The sequence below is a fragment of the Leuciscus leuciscus genome (assembly GCF_965113295.1).
Source record: "Leuciscus leuciscus genome assembly, chromosome: 24".
Lineage (NCBI taxonomy): Eukaryota > Metazoa > Chordata > Actinopteri > Cypriniformes > Leuciscidae > Leuciscus > Leuciscus leuciscus.
Genome location: NC_138723.1, coordinates 31,019,385 through 31,034,624, shown reverse-complemented (window position 1 = coordinate 31,034,624; position 15,240 = coordinate 31,019,385). Strand labels below are relative to the sequence as shown.

Genomic DNA, 15,240 nt, shown 5'->3' with positions numbered 1-15,240 from the left:
ATATTAATTTCAACATTTACTAAAACATTATTAAAATCAAAGGTTGTATTTGTTAACATTAGTTAATGCACTGTGGACTAACATGAACACACAATGAACAGCTGGATTTATATGAACTAATATTAACAAAGATTAATAAATACTGTAAAAAATATTGCTCATTGTTAGTTCATGTTAGTAAATACATTAACTAATGAACCTTATTGTAACGTGTTACCAATCCATCAAATATTAAGAGAGTTTATGCTGAAAACAATGGCGTCGGAACAATAATGCTGTACGAGTTTCTTTCTTGTGTGGAACATAAAATAAGATATTTTGAAGAACGTGGGTTATTAAACAAAAGTTGGTCCCCATAGACTTCCACTGTTTTAGTCATACTCTGCAAGTCAACGTGGAACAACAACTGTTGGGTTTCCACACACATCCTCTTTTAAATTCCACACGAGAAAGAAACTCATACAGGTTTGCAACAAGATGAGTAAATGATGTCAGAATTTAATTTAGTTTTTGGGTGCACTGCCCCTTTAAGTGTGTTTTATGAGATGTAAGAGATGGAGCGCAGTTTCATTTATCAGACATCAGAATAATAACACTTCTCAAGGAAGAGAAGAGAAGATGAGAAGAAGGTCCTTCATAAGCGCAGATGTGTTGGAGTTGTTATCTCCACACTGACCTTGCCATAAAACACTGAAGGCACCAGTTCTCCCTCTTATCAGTCTGCCGAGCCTGAAACACTTTAAACACACGATTACTGTGAAACACGGACGTGTTGGACGTTTCCACATCTTAGAAAGCCTGAGGAATGCGTACGCACAGACGAGTCTTAAACTCAGAGACACAAACCACAACAGCGGCTGAATCCGGCATGTACACTGAGCGGTTTAGAAACAGAAATGTCAGAAACTCCCTGAAGAAACGGCTGAACCCGTATAAAGATGCTCTCCTGCACAGGTGGAGATCAATGCATGTACAGATGCACAAGTCAACGTGACATAGTGTTCACTACACATTCACTTTAATAATGTGACATGTTTCTGAGTAGGGATGTTAACCGATGACCGTTTGACAGATGGTTGACCGTAGCAACGTTAACCGATCAAAGTTGTCGGTAGTCGGTTAAAAAAAAGAAAGTGATCTCTAAATTATGCTATTATAGACAGTGGACTAAATGCTACTATAGTTAGCCATCTCATTCCAAGATCTTTTTGTGTGAAGTGAACAAATCCCTCACACTCAATTTTTCATAACTCGCCACATCACAGCCACCCTTCTTATACTGTCTATGCAGCCACCGCATTAGACATTATTATTATTATTATTATTAATGGAAGGAGACGTGGCGTGTTATCCAAACATTAATGGCAGGGAAAGACCCTTATACTGCGAACGACACATATAAGGAGTTTCTGGGTGTTTCGCCCTCATTTCTGCTCCGAGAAGGCTAATTATTGCTTCTTTTATGAATTTAATAAAGAATTTTGTCTCGTATTCTGTCCAAACGATCCATGTAGGCTACTTTTGTGTCCATTCGTTTTTCCTTTTGTAACCCGTAATTGAAAAATGAAAAATGAACGGTTGTTGTCTTTTTAAAACGCAAAGATGAACACCAAAATTTTAATTTGAACTGGCTACACAAACTGCTGCGCAAAAAAGTAAATATCGACGAATTTTCAGATTTTTGTTTATGACTTTTTGCCCCTTTATTAAACATTTAAAATATTCACAAATTAGTATGGAAAACATGTCGATTTTACTGGTTTTCTAAGGCCAAATTAGAACCTGGAATTGATATTTTTCCCGCAGTGCTGAATGAGAAGAGCCATTATTAAACTATTGTTTTTCTAAGTGTCGGCTAAAATCACATCTCCATCTCCGCTGTTAAGCAGAGAGAAATGCACCTTTCATACAGATTACATAATCAGAAGGTATTAGCTTTCGATTCGAATTTGTTCGTTTTAAAGAGGACATTTCAAGCTTTAGCCTACATAGGCTATATTTTGTTTCAGTTCTCGCGCTCCAGTTTATGGAGATCATGAAAGTGCGTCTGATTGTTTTATTTTATTTTACAAAAGCACAACGTTTTCTTGTTATTGTGAGTTTACACCAATAAAAGTTAGGGCTGCACGTTTTCAATTTTTTCATTAACCGTTAACCGAGGCCCTTAGCTGTTAATACTCGGTTAACCATAGTGTGCGTGCCGCAACCCCGAGATAGGCGTAATTTGCGGGTGGGACATGTCCCCACCACTATTTTCTAAGGTCGATATTGTCCCCACCACTTTTGAAACATCTCACGGCACGAATGTACCAATACAAATAAACAAAACATCTCCAGTTAACTAGCAGAGCATTCATTTCGTTCGTTATTTAAATAAGAGGTGATCTAGCGCTGAAATGTGTTGTTTTTAAATCAACTGATCAAAGTGCTCGTTGCCGCTGCGATCGAGAAGGGTCTGACTGCAGAGCCGCAGAGCCACAGTTTCACCCAAGCAGTTTCACCCCGCGCATGCGCAGTTTTGGTTTATATTAATATGTAAATATATTTTAAAAGACCTATATTTTTGTGAATTGGTGAATATTCCGGTGAATATTGTTTCGTGGCCACGAATTAATAATACCTCAGCAGGTTATACTAATTTGTTCCCTCGTTTTACTATATTGTGACCACGTTGTACTCAAATTTGTAAAACGTGCTGAGGTATTATTAATTTGTGGCCACGAAACAATTCACCTGAATATTCACCAATTAAAAAAAAAAAGGAATAAAAAGCTGTACGACGAGAACAGTCGGCCTTCACTGAAGAGCTATCTTCACAGGTAAGAAAAACAGTTTAATAATTATTATTAATTCGTGGCCACAAAATAATTCACCTGAATATTCACCAATTCACAAAAATAGGTATTTATAGCATTCACTAATTAATAGTATCAAACTGTTTTTGGCCACGTTGTAATAAATCAAAATGAGGGAGGGAATTAGTTCAACGTGTCCACGATTTATTAAAACGAGGGAACAAATAAGTCGTCGTAACAACTAATTTATTTAGATCAGTGGACAGGGCGCATAAGAACAAACAGAGAGAGAGAGCCCCGGCCGCGCGCACTCTCACCGCCTTCAAACAACACGAGCGCTGTATTGCTCTCTCTCGCGCGCATATCAACACAATAGTAAAAGGTCGGAAGACCGATTGTGTTTTATAGATTAGTAGTTTGTTCATATAAAGTGTTTGATTAGCAAGTACATGTTTAGGAAATGCATAATACAAATTGTATGGGTTAATGTAACGGTAAAACTGTTGTGATGAAACTGCGCATGCGCGGGGTGAAACTGCTGGGGTAAAGCTGTGGCTCTGCGGCTCTGCAGACAGATATTATTGGAGCGATCAGTGGCGCGGATACAATGTTTGTTTCTGGCTCGCACACAGCCTTCACTCTCGGACGCGCGCTTTCTTTGCCCGCTTCATATTAGAAAACTGGTCATGACTACTTCTTGTGGACATTACAAATGTCTGGGAGCGCTCTAGCGGTCTCTGGTGGTGCAAAAATGTATTACAACTAAATTCAATGCACGCCATTGACGCCACTTAACCGAGCAAAATGTTTCACTCGGTTACGCAATTTCTAACGGTTAATCGGTTAACCATGGACACCCCTAATAAAAGTAGTTGAGAATAATGTATTATTATTTTCTGTATGACCAGAAATGATAGAGTATTTTAAGTTGTTTCCACTGTTGATAGGAAAATGCAAGTGTTCGCGCCCGCGCCTCCGTGCCATGCAGTGCGCGCTCCACACTCAGCTTTGTTCCTTTTTTGCATCAAAGCGTCTTCTAAATATAGCCTATTAAATGTTATAATAAAATAATATAAAATAATTATTATTTGCGCAGCTATACATGGACCTCAAACACACCGCGTCTTCTAAGTCAGGCGACTGTAAATGCGCAAAAACTGTTTCCATTGCAGTTTTGCGAAATATTCCTTTTTCGAATTGCCTGAAAAACCACCTCATGCGAGCGTAAAAACTTTTTTGCGATAAACGGGAGTTTTTGCGAAATTGACGTATTTCCATTGTGCGTATTTTCAATTCGCAATTTCAATTTGCGCAATTTGAAGGGTTTCTGAATTTTTGAATTTCAGCATCATTACTCCAGTCTTCAGAGTCGCATGATCCTTCAGAAATCATTATAATATGAAGATTTGATGCTCAAGAAACATTTATGATTATTATCAGTGTTGAAAACCGTTGTGCGGATTCATATTTGTGAAAAAAAATCAGCTAAATATCTTTTGCTGTTCTTTATACGTGATTTGGATGGAATATTAATAAAAAAATATTGATTATAAACAGACTTATTTCATTAAGATCAATACAAATAGTATAGTGCGATTAAAAAGTTATATTTCTATTCATTTTATGTATTTATTTAAAAATAGACAAAGAACATTAATTAACACTCAAAAGTCCCTGTGCTGGTGATATTTATTCTCAGATTAATGTGGAAACTGTCATACACCACCATTCAAAGGTCAAAGAAAGATGTTTAAAAAATGTTTTATTCATCAAGGATGCATTAATGATCAAAAGTGACAGTAAAGATATTTATAATGTAACAAAGAATGCATGTACGAAAGCACACGGCAACCGAAATATGGTAATTATGATGGTAAGTTATCAGCTCTAAAAATAAGACTGATGACAATTACAGATTGAAAGACAGAAAACGTTGACTTGTGAATATGAATCATCCACAATAAAACCAGGAATGTGTATGAAAATACACAGGGTACATGATGATTTCATGTTGACTTCAGTAACTTTAAAAAACAATCTAGTTTCCTAATCTAGTTGTCGAATAAACCTGGCACTGTATGTTATGAATATTGTTGCCTCAGGTACAAATTGCTTTTGTTGCTTTAAAAGTGCCTGCTAAATCCATAAATATAACCGTAACAAAACCATAATCAACACAAACACACAACAACCGACATGCATGAAGCTTGGTGAAGTTCACTGTGTGTGTGTGTGTGTGTGTGTGTGTGTGTGTCGGGCAGCAGCTGAAGCAGTAAATCCTGGAGAACACACACCAGCTGCGGGATATTTCTGACACACACGGGTTTCAATTATTTTAGGTGAGGGCGAGTGTGTGTGTGTGTGTGTGTGTGTGTGTGTGTGTGTGTGAGAGTGAGTGTTTGTGTTAGTGTTAGTGTGTGAGTGTTTGTTCATCTGTATTTGTGTGAGTGAGAGTGTGTTAGTGTTTGAGTGTGCGTGAGTGTGTATGTATGTGTGTGCGTGAGTGTGTGTTTGTGTTAGTGTGTGTGTCAGTGTGTGAGTGTTTGTTCATCTTTATTTGTGTGAGTGAGAGTGTGTTTTTGTGCCTGTGTGTGTGCCTGTGCGTGCGCGTGTGTGTGTTAGTGTGTGAGTGTTTGTTCATCAGTATTTGTGTGAGTGAGAGTGTGTGTGTTTTTGTGCCTGTGTGTTTGAGTGTGAGTGAGTGTGTGTATGTGTGAGTGTGTGCCTGTGAGTGTATGTGTGTGAGTGTATGTGTGCGTGAGTGTGTGTGTGTGTGTGTGTGTGTGTGTGTGTGTGTGTGTGTGTGTGTGTGTGAGTGCGTGTGTCTGTCTGTGTGAGTGTGTGTCTGTCTGTGTGTGTGTGTGTGTGCCTGTGCGTGAGTGTGCGTGTCTATGGGTGTGTGTAGCTGTGTGTGCGTGTGTCTCTCTGTGCGCGCGCGTGTGTGTGTGCCTGTGCGCGCGTGTGTGTGTGTGTGTGTGTGTGTGTGTGTGTGTGTGTGTGTGTGTGTGTGTGTGCCTGTGCGTGTGTCTGTGGGTGTGTGTACCTGTGTGTGCGTGTCTCTCTGTGTGTTTGAGTGTGGGTGAGTGTGTGAATGTGTGTGTGAGTGTGTGCGTGTGTGTGTGTGTGTGTGTGTGTGTGTGAGTGTGTGTGGGCTGTGAGAGTGGAATTGATTTTACAGTCTGACGCTCAACTGCGTGTTTAACAAGTGTTTGACAGTAGATCACTTCTCCACGTCTCAGACTTCGCTAAATGCCTCACTGACAAGCAAAAACCCAGAAGCAGCGACACACACACGTCAAGCTCATCACACACACACACACACACACACATGTCAAGCTCTGCACAGCTTCATCACTAAACTTTATACACGTTAAAGCACAATGAAGCGCTCGATCATCAGCCTAGCATATTCGACATGTTGTTAAAAGTTCATTTGTCACCACATCTGACAGCTGATCAGAAACTTTTCAGTTACCAAAAAAATACAAAAACACACACAAAAACATTTTAACAAAAATCTTAGACATGTGTTGCATCGCTAGCCATGAATATTTTAAATATGATCAGAAATGGAATCTGAATGTCAATTTTACACATTAATAAAAGTTTATGAATCATCCACATTAAATATTCAACATGAAGTTGCTGTGCTGCTGTGTGGCAAACTTCCTAAAACTATTTCAAACAGCATTTTTATTATTCTTTTAATTCATGATCATGATTATTCAGCATATTAATGGACAGACTTTTAAAAGTTGATTTGTCATGGCAGAGATTTGACAGCTGATCAGAAACTGCACGCATTAACATATCAACCGAAAACTCCAACGACACATGAAACAGACTCTGAAAGTCATTTTTACATTTTAACAAAAACTTATAAAGACAAAAATGTCTTCTTAAAATGAATCGTTCACAATTCGTTAAGAGTCCTGACATGAATTTGAAACTCCCTAAAACCGTATTTTTCTGATTCTTTCATAATTATTATTCATGAATACTCCTACTAATTGACACACAACTTGTTTGTATCTTTACATGTTCATCTGTCACCGCAGGAGCATTCCTAAAACACACACATACACACACACACACACACACACACATACACACACAGTCAAACCAAAAACTATTCAGACACCTTCAACATTTCTCACAGTATCACAGTTTATTCACTATAGTTTAGAAAATGGTAATAAAATATGAGCAGAACTCAGTTGATATTTGACTGGTTTTGTCCGTCCTTCTGTTAGACTGTCTCACACATGAATTATGTTGAATATCTGTCAGCTGTTAAATTTAACTACACAATTAGATAATACCAGTTTAGCTCAACCAATCACCAAGCAATGCTTCAGAATGTATTTTATATAGTTCTCCCCGGTGCGTATCTGGCACTGCATTTCTGGCGCCCATCCGACAAATATTCTTTTTTCATTGATTATAAACACAAATAAGAGTTTAAACAGTGACAAAAAGCATAGATAAAGACATTGTGTACCAATATTAATAAACGACAACAACAAAAAACACATCTTTAACAAACAAACCACAGTCAAAATAAGAAGTCAAGCTGTTTATGACATTTGTAAAACAACCATCAGAAAAACCAAATCTTCCTCCTTACCCATCAGGCCCAACTGTCCTAAATAGGACTGGTTAAGAAATCACTCTTTAATATACTGAAACTGCACTCCACAACTTCCACAACTTATCTGAACACTTCTCGAGGGAAAATCATATCTTTTCTAACTTAATAAAATAGAGAACATCTGATGGCCAACGAGAATGTGAAGGCGGTATTCCGACAAATGTGACGCTGGACCACAAAACCAGTCACATGGGTACATTTTTTGAAATGTTGCAAATAAATAAGCTGCATAAATAATCTTTCCATTGATGTATGGTTTGTTAGGATAGGACAATATTTGGTCGAGATACAACTATATGAAAATCTGGAATCTGAGGGTGCAAAAAAATCGAAACATTGAGAAAATCTCCTTTAAAGTTGTGCATTTATGTTGGCGATTGTGCAGCATTCACTCACACAAATACATGTTTTATATATTTACAGTAGGAAATTTACAAAATATCTTCATGGAACATGATCTTTACTTAATTTGCTAAAGCTTTTTGGCCTAAAAGAAAAATGGATAATTTTGACCCGTACAATGTATTGTTGGCTATTGCCACAGATATACCAGTGCGACTCGAGACTGGTTGTGTGGTCCAGGGTCACACATATTCTAAACATGAAACATGTCGTGCCTCGATCGGTGTGTCAGTCCCGGACCAATGGTGAACAGCAGAACACAGAAAACACACTGAGACTCACCCTGAGCGTACGAGTGCATCATTCCCAGCAGAACCAGTAGTGGCGTCCAGCGTCTCCCAGTCCCAACCTGTCGCTCCATCCCAGCCCGCGCGACCAGGGCATGGAAACATACACTCACACACACTCCTCCCTCCACAGTTACTCCACACTGACGGTCGGCCTGCGACGCACAGAGAGAAAGAGGGTGTTACTCTCGCTGTGTTTGGGACGGCCCCTTCACTCCAGACACCTTGTGGAGAGACAATAAAAGCAGAAGTTGATCTCGACCGGGACCCTCACACACACACACACACACAGGAGAGAGGGAGGGCTGATGAAAGGAGGTCGACCCCCAAAAACAGCCCCCAGCACTCGGCGGGTCACGTGACCACAGCGCATTAACTCCTACAGCAACAGTTTATTATCTAGAATTCACTTCAGGAAAATAATCGCCCGTGCAAAACTCTCTGACACTAATGATCGAGTGTTAGCGCGTTCTGGGAAGATGTTAACTCAAACCAAGTTTTTTTTAATTACATTTTCTCCAGACATATAAAAGGTAATCCAACATTTACAAAATGAGACAAGGTGTCTAAATAAATAGATGTAAAAGCAACAGATTTTTGTTTTTTATTGTGCATTTGTTTGGAAACTGAAGCCTAATATTTGAGGTTTACTTTGATCACATCATTAAGGAGTAGTTCACTTCAGAATTAAAATTTCCTGATAATTTCTTCTCCTCCACGTCATCCAAGATGGTCATGTCTTTTCTTTCTTCAGTGGAAAAGAAATGAAGGTTTTTGAGGAAAACATTCCAGGGTTTTCCTCCATATAGTGTCTTCAATGGGGTCCAAAGGGTTGAAGGTCCAGATGTGAGTTTCAGTGCAGCTTCAAAGTCTCTTCACGATCCAGCCGAGGAATAAGAGTCTCATCTAGACAAACCAGCCGACATTTTATAACAAAATTACACATTTAGATACTTTTTAACCACAAATGCTGGTCTTCACTAGCTGTGATGCGACACACATTACGTATAGTCCAGTCATTTTAAGCCAAGATGGGGGTCAACCTTGAACAAATTGCAACAGAAGCAAACTCAACTGATTTTGTATCCTCAATATGTCCTGAGTAAGGGAAAAAAAAAAAGTCCAGAAGAATCCCATTAGGGGAAAGTTTCGAAAAACACCCGAATATAGCCTATTCATACGCCTATTCATACGCCTATTCATACGCCTATTCATACGCCTATTCATACGCCAATTCATACGCCTATTCATACGCCAATTCATACGCCTATTCATACGCCAATTCATACGCCTATTCATACGCCTATTCATATAAATTTTTCTTACGTGAAAAGGGTAAAATTTTTAACCTTTAGATATCACCATGCAAATTACTGAGTTGATTACTTACATCAAGACAAACAAAAAATATATTACAAGTTTTTTTTAATTGTTTGTTAACATGGACAAACGTAATTTCGTATGTGCTAATTTGCATAAATACCACAACAGATCTAAACATTGGGTCTAGCCAGGTGAACATGTCTTATTGAATCTTGTTGACACATAACAGTAAAATACTTCAAGTTAAGGTCTGAATGGAACCCGTTTAGGCTACCCATGAGCATTACTACATAGAGGCAGGAAGAGGTACTTTAGAAACCAGCCTTTATTCATTTTTAAGAGACTGGGTTTGGGTCTGGGGGTCCGTGGGACTGTTTCTGGGGGACGAGTCTGAGGGAAGAACAGGAGACAATGGTAAGGAGAATGCAGAAGACAAAAGGTAAGTAAAATAAAAAGTGAAAGGACTTTTTTTTTTTTTTTTTACTCAGGTCATATTGAGGATACAAAACCAGTTGAGTTTGCTTCTGTTGCAATTTGTTCAACCTTTTTTCATAAAATGACTGGACTAGTAATCATGTAGGAAAGGTCACGCGGAAAATGTAGGATAGGGCAAAAAACTTAAACATCTTATTTTCTCCTCCAACTTCAAAATCGTCTGACATCGTTTTACCTTTTTTTTTTTTTAAATGGCGTTTGACTCAGTCTTTGCACGTTCGCTTCGTAAACACTAGGTCTGTTCTTCCGCCTACGTGTGACCTTTCAGCGTGATTACGTAATGTGTGTCGCATCACAGCTAGTGAAGACCAGCATTTGTGGTTAAAAACTATATAAATGTGTAATTTTGTTATAAAATGTCGGCTGGTTTGTCTAGATAAGACTCTTATTCCTCGGCTGGATCGTGTCGAGACTTTGAAGCTGCACTGAAACTCACATCTGGACCTTCAACCCGTTGGACCCCATTGAAGACACTATATGGAGGAAAACCCTGGAATGTTTTCCTCAAACCTTCATTTCTTTTCCACTGAAGAAAGAAAGACATGAACGTCTTGGATGACGTGGAGGAGAGTAAATTATCAGGACATTTTAATACTGAACTGAACTAATCCTTTAAACAACTATAGTTATCAACACTGAACTAACAGTTCATGGAAAAGTCCTCCAGGTAGTTTGACATCAAAAACATGAAAGCAAATTTCACTCCATGTATTCTCACTCAGAGGGCTGTAAAACTAGGGGTTGGTTAAGCATTTCCTCACTTCCCCTTCAGGGTGCGAGTGCTTGATTGACAGCTCATTATGTGTGGGATAAAGAACACAAAGCATCCAGTGAAAACACAACAGTGCATGAGAAAAGCCATTGATACGTCAGGTGATGTGGGACTCTCACCTCGGGCCACGGCACGCCTCCTCTCGCCCTGATCTCACCCAAACCAACACTACAACTGAAGCGGAGGAAGAGTTAGCGCCGTTACTGGGAGAGCTGGAACTAGCATGTTAGAGGAACTTCACATGTTCAGCAGATCAGATGCATCGTTTTCCCCTGCAGGGCCAGAAAACAGGTGGAAAATCCCAGAGATCCCAGAGAACCAGAGAACCAGAGAACCCAGAGAACCAGAGAACCCAGAGAACCAGAGATCCCAGAGATCCAGAGAACCCAGAGAACCAGAGAACCCAGAAATCCCAGAGAACCCAGAGAACCCAGAAATCCCAGAGATCCCAGAGATCCCAGAGAACCCAGAGATCCAGAGAACCCAGAGAACCCAGAGATCCAGAGAACCCAGAGAACCCAGAGAACCAGAGCCACATCTACAAACCAGACGATGCAGGACACTTTTCAGACGAGCCACTTGAATATGAAATCAATATTGGATATCAATACAGTGCATGCATAATTATTAGGCAAGTCAATATTCCCAAAAACTATTTCCAAGCACATGTGACCAATTCCAAATCACATCAATCTTAATTACTACTATTAATTTAGTATACAATCATTTATAAGTGATATATAATTGTTAACGAGGGCTGGAAGTGAAAACTCGTTAACAATTACATATATCACCGTCACACTTTAGTTTAGGGTCCATTTCTCACTAACTATTACCTATGACTTTTACCTCAAGTAGTTGTTAAGTTTAAGTATTGGGTGATTAAGGGATGTAGAATATGGTCATGTAGAATAAGGCATTAATAAGTGCTTTATAAGTACTAATAAACAGCCAATATAATAGTAATATTCATGCTAATAAGCAACTTGTTCATAGTGAGAATTGGGCACTAAACTAAAATGTTTCCTGTCACTTATAAATAATTACATGAATAGTAGTTATTAAGATTTATGTGGTTTGGAATTGTTAAAATGGAAAAAAATATGATCAGAATATGGACTTGCCTAATAATTAAGCACACACACACACAAACACACACACACACACACAGTGTGTGTGAGAGTGAGAGTGTGTGTGTGTGTGTGTGTGTGTGTGTGTGTGTGTGTGTGTGTGTGTGTGTGTGTGTGTGTGTGTGTGTGTGTGTGTGTGTGTGTGTGTGTGTGTGTGTGTGTGTGTGTGTGTGAGAGAGAGAGAGAGAGAGAGAGAGTGTGTGTGTGTGTGTGTGTGTGTGTGTGTGTGTGTGTGTGTGTGTGTGTGTGTGTGTGTGTGTGTGAGTGAGTGAGTGAGTGGGTGTGTGTGTGTGTGTGTGTGTGTGTGTGTGTGTGTGTGTGTGTGTGTGTGTGTGTGTGTGTGTGTGTGTGTGTGTGTGTGTGTGTGTGTGTGTGAGTGTGTGTGTGTGAATGAATGTTTGTGGATGAGCTGAAAACAAAAAGAAAGTGAAGCAGGAACAGCAGAGAGGCTGCTGGGAGTTCAGTGGGGCGGCAGTGATGTGTTAATGCTGTCAGCGCTCGTTTGCTGTGATTACATGCGATCGGAGCTGTGAGTAGGTCAGGCCCGCTCACACACACTCACACACACTCGCTGCGAGCTCCATCAAACGCCCAGCGTGAGGCCGCTCGAGCCCTGGTGAAAAATGGGCCGTCCGAGGGAAGCGAGGGGCCGCGAGATCCGATTCCACAACACACACACACACACACACACACACACTCCTCCCAGAACCAGCCCTGAAATATCAATCACTACCACAGGATAATGAGCGTCTCAATCCTGCAGGAAACAGTGAAGAAACCGGATCAACAACAGAGGGTTACACTATCTCCATACTCCACTTTAGACATTCTACTAACTATGAGTAACTTTGCAACTACATGTCAACTAACTCTCATTAGAGTATTAGTAAGACTGTAGTAGACTGTTAGGTTATGGTTAGGTGTCAGGGTTCGGCTTAGAAGAATAAGTTGACATGTAGTTGCCAAGTTACTTATAGTCAGAAGAATATCTGTTGAGGAGCATTAAAATAAAGTGTTAGCAGATATTATTATTATATTAAGCAGACAGTCTACTAATACTCTAATGACAGTGTATGGACATGTAGCTGCAAACTTACTCATAGTGAGTAGAATGTCTAAAGTGGACTATCGACATAAAGTGTAACCGAACAGAGCACTTCTGTCTACATTCAAAATACAAAAATTACAAATAAATATCATATAAGATAATAAGGTTCACCCAAACTTTCTCTCCCTCATGTTGTTCCAAACTTGATTCTTTCTTTCAGTGGAGAAACTGTGTTTTCCATTCAGTTCAGCACCAGAATACAGTATAGAGATGTCACCTCTATTCTAGCGTGTTCTCCTCGAGTTCTTCCTCATTTGTAAGATGCTTTGGGAGAAAGCGCATGCAAGATGAATAAATGCAACTGTACAAGTTTAAGGGCGGTGAGGTGTTTTATGTTATTGAAAGAGTCTCTTCTGCTCAGCAAAGATGCATTTATTTGATAAAAAATGCAGTAAAAATAGTGAAATATTATTACAATGTTTTCTATGTGAATATCTAGTAAAGTGTAATTTATTCCTGTGATGCAAAGCTGAATTTTCAGCATCATTACTCCAGTCTTCAGTGTCACATGATCCTTCACAAATCACTCTAATATGATGATTTGCTGCTTGAGAAACGTTTATCAATGTTGAAAACAGTTCATATTTTTGTGGAAACCGTGATACATTTTATTTTTCAGAATTCTTTGACGAATAGAGAAAGTCCAGTATTTCTAGGAACTGTCTTTACCGTCACTTTTCATCATTTTAACGCATCCGAGCCAAACAAAATGACTAATTTCTTTCAAAACAAAACTTTTGTTGGTAGTGTATATACAGTACATGCAAAGCTCTCCTGAAGTCAAATGCCTTGATGCACATATTTAAATGACTTTATATGGTTCAGAAGTCTGGATAATAAAGTAAATGACATTATTTTTGAGTGCACTATCCATTTATGTAGTATTATTGCTGTTAAATTCCTCTATATTATATTCCATATCCCCCCACAGCTGCTTCAATCATTTTGAACTGACATGTATGCCATATTGTTGCAATAACATGCACAAGACACTTTAAGAAATTTTTATTGTTTTAACTTATTGTTTTTATGTGTGTTAGTATATGTGGGTAATATGGATGAATAGTTTGTTTTCTATGAGAGATATCAAATTTCGTTGTGTACCATGCAATGACAATAAAGTTCAAACTAAAACTAAAACGAACCAACAACAAACACACTAAAGGTCCAGTTAACGTTTCCTTGCATGAGAAAAAGCCGTGGATTTACAGCCAGACGTCTCTGTCGCTCACACACTGCTGGAAAATCTCTGAGACAACCGCAAAATTCACAACTCAAGTGAAGAACAAAGAGCGCGGGCACCGGCGGTGGCGAAGGCACGGACTCTTGAATTACAAAAGCCGAGGGAATGACCCCTGCCACTGTGAAATTTCAACAGGGGATTTTCTGTCGCTCGTTCTGAGAGGCCGTTGAGAGTTCAGTCACGGGATCTGGGAGAGACATTCCTCTTCCTACGAGTCGACAGGTGGAAAACCCAATCGGATCACGATCCATCAGACCATCGGCATCCGCGGATCATCCTTCAGCTCTCAACACCAGACACAACAATGCTAACGTCTGGTTATCTGAATCCTGACGCTTATACACTATCTTAAGGGAAACTAGGTAAAAGATAGATCTCAACATATACTTTCACAGTTGTTTGATTACATTAAGTATTGCAAGCAATTGCAAGTTTTCTGAAATGTTATGTTTGAATATGCAAATGAGGCATTATGTAATAAAAAATTCACTCAAAATTCTTTGTTTTACAGAGGGGAGTGGATCACTGAGATCTGATTATAGATTCTATTAATATTTTAAATTCATTTTTATTTGTATATAATTTTTTTTATTAATCTCAGTTACAGTTAAAGTACTGTTGCTTGTTTATATATAAATATAAAATATAAACACACACATATATACACATATATATGTGTGTGTGTGTGTGTCTGTGTTTATATTTAATTTAATTTCAATAACATTTATTTTATTTCATGCAACAAACACTGTTATTTATGGCTTTAGTTTTAGTTTCAGTTAACTATAATAACCCTGTTTTGGATGTATATTTTTATCACTCCATAAATCAGAAAAAAACTGTAAACAGACAGAATAAAATACATACAAAAATAACAAAAACTACCGGTATATGAATCAGGAGAATTACACTATATGAACGAACCCCTCAGTAAAAATCTTCAGAATAGATAGGAAGAAAAAAAACTTGACACTGAGGTGAAGAAAATACTCTTTAAAGATATGTATTATCATTGAAATCTACAGACGCAAACA

General features: G+C 38.7%; 1 protein-coding gene across 1 annotated transcript in view; it reads right to left on the bottom strand.

The window, feature by feature from the left end:
* bmpr1bb (bone morphogenetic protein receptor, type IBb) overlaps positions 1–15,240 on the bottom strand; it is a 113,971-nt gene that overhangs the window by 38,626 nt on the left and 60,105 nt on the right. Inside the window, 1 exon segment of the mRNA XM_082158670.1 lies at positions 8,131–8,290. Within this exon segment, the coding sequence (XP_082014796.1) occupies positions 8,131–8,209 (79 nt within the window). The 5' untranslated portion in view covers positions 8,210–8,290.